Here is an 8,486-nt window from a genome sequence, read left to right as displayed (position 1 = left end):
CTTTCTATTTTCTAGTAGTCACAGTTTTTATAAGAAAGCACAAAGTGTTATATTACTTTTTAGTGGTCAGTGTTTAAATTTTATTATTATAATATTTATTTTTATCAATTTATTTTTCTGCAATTTTTTAATTGAAGGAAAAGTGAGCATAGTAACAAGTAGCATAGGGAAATCCATGAGAATTGAAACAAATTTCATAGACTACTATGGCCAAAAATTCAGATTATATTTGGACTTCAGAGATTTTTGTTATACTCTTTTCTTACCTGTGATTATTTAGAAAAAGAATATGCCCTCTTTCATTGAATCCATGTTTTGTCAACCAGATTTTAGGAGACATGTCCTAGAAGTCAAAACCTATTATTGCTTTGTAAATTTACTATTTAACTGACAATCTGAAAACTAGGGCATTGAATGAAATAGTCCAGAAGAAGTAGATGGATAGAAAAATGAGATTCAGAGCAAAATTGCAAAGCATATTGAAAAAGAAACTTATTCCATCTTTCAAGAGAATAAACTCATCTCAACTTTTTCTTCTTTTTTTTTTTCTGTTTCTCCTTGAATAAAACTTTTTGAGTTATTAAAGGCTCCCTCCTCACCAAAATATTTGTGACTCTACGTAACACTGAAACAATAAACAAAAGAATTACATTCTAATTACTATAAACATAATGAGTAGGGAAAATGGCTCCTAATGATACATATTTTACAATTATGGTGTTACAATAGATTTCCTCTTGTAGAGCAATGAATCAGAAAGCCATAGGTGATGAAGATAGAGGAACTGGGTTTTGTTTGGACTGACTTAGTCAATGAAATGGGGAGATTGACTTTTGCCTGTTCTAATCTCTTCTCAGCCAGTGCTACATTAGCAATCTTCCTTTTAAATTTAAATGTATAAAACAGTAATCTATTTAACCACATTTGGCTGATAGAAATGGCAATTTCATATCTTTCAACCTAATAATGAGAATGCCTATAACAGGATCATTTTTTCTTAATTTTATTGTCCTGATAGATATAAAAACAATCAATATGAAAAATTCAGAGTACTGAGTTTTTCCTTGAATTTTCTTGTCTTTTCAAATGATTTCATAAATAGCTGATAATAAAATTTCAGGTGGAAACAGTTTTGGATATAATTCTCTCATTCTATCCAAGAGGCAACGCTGTGGTGACTAATAATTGTGAAAATTAGTTGGACATAGTAAATGTTCAATGCTTTATTAAATGCTTTGCATATACTGTGTCCTTCAATTTCCATAATACCTATGACCCAGATATTAACATGATCCACATTTTATAGCTGGAGCTAAAACTCAACTTTATTCAGCTTCTTTATTTATGTTCTTAACTGTTGAACTAGAACACTACCATCTGACAACCCAGTGAGACAGCTTTCTAATTTAAAGTAATTTCCTAGATGAAAAAACTAAAGTCAAAAGAGGTTATGCTCTTACCCCAGGTCACATTTCAATTCTGCTCACAGCTGGTCTAAAATAGCTTTAAATGTCAGAGTAGTGTTCTTTTCCATAGATACATATTTAATTGAAAATAGTCTATTTTTCAATCACATCACAAGATGGTATCTTAATTACATACAATTTTATGGTTCCTATTTGTCAGAGCTTTTTAATAGTGTAAGTAGTAAAAAACCCAAACAAAAATGCCAAGTTTAAACAATAAAAAAGTCCCTGAATTTAATCATTCATAAAACTGTGAAGTCCATAGGTAGAGCGAGCTTTATGTTTGCTTTGATTTAGTGACTGTGGCTTGGCAAAGACCCTATTTATTCCTCCCTTCCATAGTGAAAGGTATTTTTTTCCTAAGGCTAGATTCTCACATTGGTAAGAAAATGTGTGGCAAGCCCTTCAGGCTTCAAATTCATAACTTCTGGTAGTTCTTTCAAATGACCAAAAATGCTGCTTCACAAAAGACTAAACACATCTTTCTTCATGGTTAAGTTTAATAGGATCTGATTGTAATTCCTGATTTATTTCTTAATTCTTGGGAATTCTGCATATTGAATGGCTAAATCCTGATAGATTCGTTACGAGCCTAACTAGTCTTAATTTATTTGCAGCAATCAGAGCTCAATCAAGGAATTAGATCAAAGTCCCTTCCCAGCTCCACCTACCCACACACCAAAAAAAAAAAAAAAAAAAAAAAGTCAAAAAGTAAAGGCTTCTATATAAAAGAAGAGGAATAGTAATGCTCTTGTTGAAACGTAAATGCTCGCAAACTTAGGGCCGAGGAACTTCTTAATGCTACAGTGATCCTCTGCCCTGTGGAATTCTTGTGTTTATGTCCTTATATGTTAATCTTTTAATTGTGAAACACAGATTGCATACTGAAAATTCCAATAAATATAAACATATAAAATTATAGTACTTGTAAGTGGAACCACAATGTAATCTTCACCTACTTTACGTAAAATCATGTTATTAACTTGGAGAAAGCTACCCATAGTCGTCTTCATAATCACAATTTCCCTAAATACTCCCATTAGTATAAATGCTGTGGTGACATTTTCTTGCTTTTAGTTTACTTTCACCATCAAAGTGTGACTTGCTCAGCACTGTAACAGAATTTTCCCCTTCATGAGGCTTTATAAAAACTGTATCTGCTCCTCTTCCTGATGATGCCAGCTGCTTCTCTCTGCCACACTCTTGCACCATGAGTGCCTCACCTCAAGCCTCAAAGAATGGAGCCTGCTGTGTGTGGGTTGAGACCTCTGAAACCGTGAGCCCCCCACAAACTTTTCCTCCTCTGTAGTTGTTCTGGTTGGGTCTTTTAGTCACAGCAGCAAAGGAGGTGACTAAAACAAAGACAAAGCAACAAACCAGAAATGCAATTCTACAACTGCCTCCCATCAAGTCAGGCCGCCTATGTTTTTCCTGAACATTTTCCCCTCAGACGGCTTATCACCAAAGCACTCAATCTCGTTTAGTCTCCCATTTCTCAATTCCTGAATTACCTTTTATTCAAACTCTTCAAAATTTCCTTTGCCTGTGTATTTTTTACAGGCTAAAGGGCCCTGGGCTGAGGTTGCCTGGGAGATGCACCATGGGGAAGAACCCTGACTCTGAAGGAAAGCTCTCCACTTTCCTGATGTCAGGGATACCTGCTGTTCAACCCTGTGTCTTCTCTCCAGCATTCCAGGCTGCTCAAGCTTCCACCCTCAGTGGCTTTCAGACTTTTCCAAGTCTGATGGGGCGTGGTGGTGCACGCCTATAATCCCAGCAACTCAGGAGACAGAGGCAGGAGGATGGCAAGTTTGAGGCCAGCCTCAGTAACTTAGTGAGGATCTAAGCAAAATAAGGACCCTGTCTCAAAATAAAAAATAAAAAGGGCTGGGGATGTGACTTAGAGGTAAAATCCCTAGTAACAAACAAACAAACAAGGAAAAAACAAAACAAAACAAAACAAAAAAACAGGTCGTAAGAGCATCTTCACTCACTCTGCCCCACGTGTGTTCTTGAATTTTATCTTCTCAAACCAGTTTTCTGAGCTGATCCCATAGGAAATGGAAGCCAGGGAAGGCATCTCCCTCCTGGCCCTCAAAGATAGTGTTGGGTTTTCAGTAGCCCCATCTTTTTGAAGCAAGATGTTTAATATCAAATATCTTTTTGAATTTTTTTTCAGTCCTGAAGATTGAACCCAGGACCTCACACATACTAGCCAAGTATTCTGCCTCCAAGCTACATTCCCAGCCTTTGATCTTTAATTGCTAAACTCCATCCAGACAAAAGTCTTTCAACATTTATCCTTAACCTCCCCAAAAAACCTGAGGTATGTTAAATTGCCTTGGGTCATTCACAGGTTCCCATCAAAAAACAAACAAACAAACAAACAAACAAACAAACAAAAACCCAAAAATGCTCAGCCCAGACGGTAGAGCCTCTGTACCTACAGCTCACTGTAATTTTGTGCCAATTCCCTTCAAATAATCCATGGTCTGCCAGGCAGGGTGGTGCTTGCTTGTGATCCCAGTGACTCGGGAGGCTGAGGTAGGAGGACCCCAAGTTCAAGGCTAGCCTCAGCAACTAAACGAGGCCCTGTCTCAAAATAAAAAAATAAAAAGGGCTGGGGATGTAGCTTAGTGGCAGACAACCACTAGGTTCAATCCCTAGTACAAACAAACAGATAAAGAAACAGAAGGCTTGCCCGAACCCTAGGAGACTAACTGCACCCGTGGTGTCTGCTCTTCCTCCTGAGGAGTCCCAGATCGGCTAGGAGACACGACACCTATGTGACCGTTTGATACATGATTTTCATTCTGTTTTCTACCTGTATGACACTACTACTTCAAAAAGCTGTTTGACTCTGGAATTAAAAAAAAAAAAAAAATTAAAATAATGTTGATATGGCCAAAGATCCCTTTACCATGATATTTTTGGGTTTTGGTTTTTCTTCAGAGATTAAGCCCTTTCCTGTCTCACAGGTGGGAACCGGAGGGTCACATATGGGCAAAACTCAGTCCATGACGTGGAGTGAAGGGACGAACATATCCCTGACTTTCACCGTCTCCCGGATTCAAATACCAGGCATGAATATCCGATTCAATCAATTAATCTGGAGAAAGGAAATCCAATCAGGATGGCATGGGTGGGTGGAGATTCAGACATCCAATCAGGGTTATGTGGGTGGAGATTCAGGAATCCCCTTAGTTACTGCTTTCTGATTGGGTGCCAGTCAAAAGGTGGAGCCAGGGGGCGTGACCAGGAAGGTGGATAAATGCTTCTGCCGCCCGGAAGGAAACTCAGTTCGGCATCCGGAGGAGTCGCTGCCCGGCATGTTGAGGCTCAGAGCATCCTGCACGCGTGTGCGGACCCGGTAAGTCACTCGCCGCCATGAGGGCAGCTGTGGTTCCTTGTCGGCGGTGCGGGACTGAGGGCAGGAACGATCTTGTTTCCGCTTTTTCACATGAACCAATTTAAGACTTAGATTTTGCTTCTCGGTGTGGTTTTTGCCTTTCTCCCGATTAGGATTTCTGCTTTGGTTTGTGTTGCTTTAAAATTATTATTTTAAATATATATTTTTTTAATTCTAGAGGGACACAATGCCCTTATTTTATTTGTTTGTTTATATGTGGTCCAGAGGTTCGAACCCAGTGCCTCGCACGTGCCAGGCAAACGCTAGACCCCTGAGCTACGGCCCCAGCCTGGTTTAAGATATCTTAACCAAGGAGATTGATTAGAATTCTCTGTTTTTATATTTAAAATATTTATCCTGTGTACCTTAAAATTATACTTTATTGACTATGTAGTTTGATAATTTTATATTATTTGTTTAAACAAATTAAACAAAAAGCTTAAGACTATTTTAAGCAACACTTTACAGACTCCGTTCTCATCTCTTTGTTCTCTTCAACTGACCCTAAAGCGGCAAAAATCTCATACGTGTAACAAATTCACAAGAATCTATTGTAATTTCCAAATGTCTTATGTGGTTACATGATTTTATAATTGATCATTTAATTTTTTAAAATTAAACCTAATGTCACCCATGTGAGGGTATCTCCTTCATCTTTCCCATACACATTAGTTGTTGGGACTTAACTACTAAGGAGCCAGCCAGCCACTTTAGGTCACATGACACTCCAAGTCCCCTTCTTTTTTTTTTTTTTTTTTTTTTTTAAGGATTAAATCCTTCATATAGTAAGTTTATTTTTAAAATATTATTCAGTTGTAGATGGACACAGTACCTTTATTTTTATTTATTTTTTTTGTGGTGCCTCATACATGACAGGCAAGCACTCTACCAATGAGCCACAACCCCAATCCTCTGTTCCCCTTTTTAAAGATAAAATAATAATAAAAAACTTTCCCAAATAAGGGTGGGAGTGAGCTTTTGGACTCCCTAGTACCCGCTTTTCAGTGGCTGGAAATGGATGGGATAGTGGCCTTTGCCTGGATAATTTCCCAGGATCCTTCTTTCAGATTCGGGATGAGCATCCAGGCCCCACCCACACTCCTGGAGCTGGCAGGGCGGAGCCTGCTGATGGACAACCAGCGGGCCATCCTGGCTCTGGAGGACCTGCCCATAGAGCTCTTCCCACCACTCTTCATGGAGGCCTTCACCAGGGGACACACTGAAGTCCTGAAGGAAATGGTGCAGGCCTGGCCCTTCACCTGCCTCCCCCTGGGGGCCCTGATGAAGGAGCCACACCTGGGAATGCTCCAAGTCGCACTGGAAGGGCTGGATATGCTGCTTACCCAGAGGGATCGCCCCAGGAGATGGAGGCTGCAGGTGTTGGATCTGCGGAATGCTCATCAGAACTTCTGGAGGATGTGGACAGGAAATGTGGCCGATGCCTGCTCATCAGAGGCCAAGAACAAAAATCAAACATTGAAACTTCCAACAGTGGTAGCCAAGGAGCCCCTGAAGGTATTCATAGACGTGTGCCTGACAGAAGGTCCTCTTGATGAGTTCCAAACCAACCTCTATTTGTGGGTAAAACAGAGAAGAGATGTGTTGCACCTGTGTTGCAAGAAGCTGACATTTTTTGCAAAACCCAACTGCCATACCCGGAAGTTTCTGAAAATATTGGATCTGAATGCTGTCCAGAAAGTAGAGGTGCACTGCTCCTGGAAACTCTCCACCTTGGCTGTTGTTGCTCCATTCTTGGGTCACATGAGGAACCTGAGGACCCTCCTTCTCTCTCACATTCGAGGATCTGCCTCTACTTCTTCAGAGAAGAAGGAGCGGTTGATTGCCCAGTTCACCTCCCAGTGTCTCAGGATGGACTGCCTGCAGAAGTTTTATGCAAATGCTGTCTTCTTCCTCGAGGGCCACCTGGACCAGGTGCTGAGGCACCTGAAGAATCCCCTGAAGACCCTATCAATCACCAACTGTCAGCTTTCAGATTCAGACTGGCACTATCTCTCCCAGTACCCCAACACCAGCCAGCTCAAACTCCTGGATCTGAGGGGCGTGGAGTTGACCACCTTTAGTCCTGAGCCCCTCAGAATTCTGCTGGAGAAGGTGGCAGCCACCCTGAAGACCCTGGACTTGGAAGACTGTGAGATCACGGACTCCCAGCTCCAGGCCCTCTTACCTGCCCTGAGCTGCTGCTCCCAGCTCAAGACCTTCAGCTTCTTTGGGAACCACATCTCCATGCCGGTCATGAGGGACCTGCTGTGCCGCACTGCCCGGCTGAGCTTGCTGGGCCTGGAGCTGTACCCTGCCCCTCTGGAGAGTTATGATGCCCACGGAGCCATCCACCTGGGGAGGTTTTCCCAGCTCTGTGCCGAGCTGACTGCCATCGTGAGGGATGTGAGGGAGTCGAAGCTGCTGGTCTTCAGTACCGCTCCCTGCCCTCAGTGTGGCCACCAGCTCCTGTACAACCTCGGCCTGGGTCGCTGCTCCTGCCCAGCCCCTGCCTAGCTGGGTGTGCGTGAAAGCTCCCTTCCAGGTCACTGGAGGTGCAGCCAGGAGGCGGGGATGTGTTTGGGGAAACATGGAACCTACTGCTTCAGACGCTGACTGAAAAGTGAACTGGGGAGAGGAAGCCAACACAGGGGCTGTATTGGAAGGAAGCCCCTGGAGAGGACGGGACCTTCTGGATGTGTGTCCCTGTGGATCTGTAAGTCGGGACCTGGACTTCTAGAGTGGGATTTTGGCTTGATGGCCACACGAAGAAGCTACCTTGCTTCCTGGATGGTCCATAAATAAATAGAAGTGAACCGGAATCTCAAGGTTAGTCCTCTGATGTCCTCCTAAATGGATTAACACTGTCTTCTAGCGTAAATGTTGGAGTTCTCCAGATGCCGATGGAGAAGCATGGAACACTTGGTGATCAGTGAGGTTCTGCCCTGGACTCAAGGCATCAGACTGAAACCCCGTCACTGTCTGTGGCTGCTCTGGCTTATTGCATGCAGGTGCACACGTAGGGCCTGGAACATTCTAAGTGGACAATAAACACGGGCCGTGGCGAGAAAGCCACTTCTCAGGGGACCTCAGTGCCGCCCAGACACTCAGTGCCGGCCCCTCCTTGTGGGTCCCAATGTAGACCCAGCCCCCGGTGGGGACCCCACTGCCCCCCCCAGCCCGTGCTGGCAGGAGATGTCCATGCTGCCTGTCAGCCAGAGCCTCTGGGCCTCACCGAAACTTGCCCGTCATCACGAATTAAACTAGTGGTGGCTAATGAGGGTGTCCACATTGCCTTTCAGCTGAAGAGTAGAATCAGACAGGTAGATGACACTCCCAAACATTTCTAACCCCAGCTCAGTGAACTGCAACCCTCTCTGGGGAGGGGTCTGGTTGAAACTGACCAATCTTCCCTTGACACTTCCTGTCTCTCCCTACCAAGGGACACGAGGTGGCCTGTTTTGAATTGAATCAGAAGATGGTCGAAGATGAGTAAGGAGGAGGTGGCTGTGGGAAAATGGGTGGTGTCTGGTCCTAGGCTAGGGTCCCCTTAGTGATGGCTCCCTGCTGAGGACCCATGGCCCTGTGCACTGACCTCAGCCTTAGTCTCCCAT

The 8,486-nt window shown here is 43.1% G+C and overlaps 1 protein-coding gene across 1 annotated transcript; it reads left to right on the top strand.

The window, feature by feature from the left end:
- Positions 1-5,949: 5,949 nt before the first annotated feature.
- LOC306667686 (PRAME family member 12-like) lies at positions 5,950-7,389 on the top strand (the record flags this gene model as incomplete). Its single annotated transcript, XM_079150404.1, has 1 exon — positions 5,950-7,389. The coding sequence occupies one exon, from the start codon at positions 5,950-5,952 to the stop codon at positions 7,387-7,389; it is 1,440 nt and encodes a 479-aa protein (XP_079006530.1).
- Positions 7,390-8,486: the final 1,097 nt, after the last annotated feature.

This window comes from Sciurus vulgaris (genome assembly GCF_902686455.1).
Source record: "Sciurus vulgaris genome assembly, chromosome: 8".
NCBI classification, from domain to species: domain Eukaryota; kingdom Metazoa; phylum Chordata; class Mammalia; order Rodentia; family Sciuridae; genus Sciurus; species Sciurus vulgaris.
The sequence above is the reverse complement of the archived record's forward strand: the minus strand, read 5'-3'. Positions and strand labels throughout refer to the sequence as shown.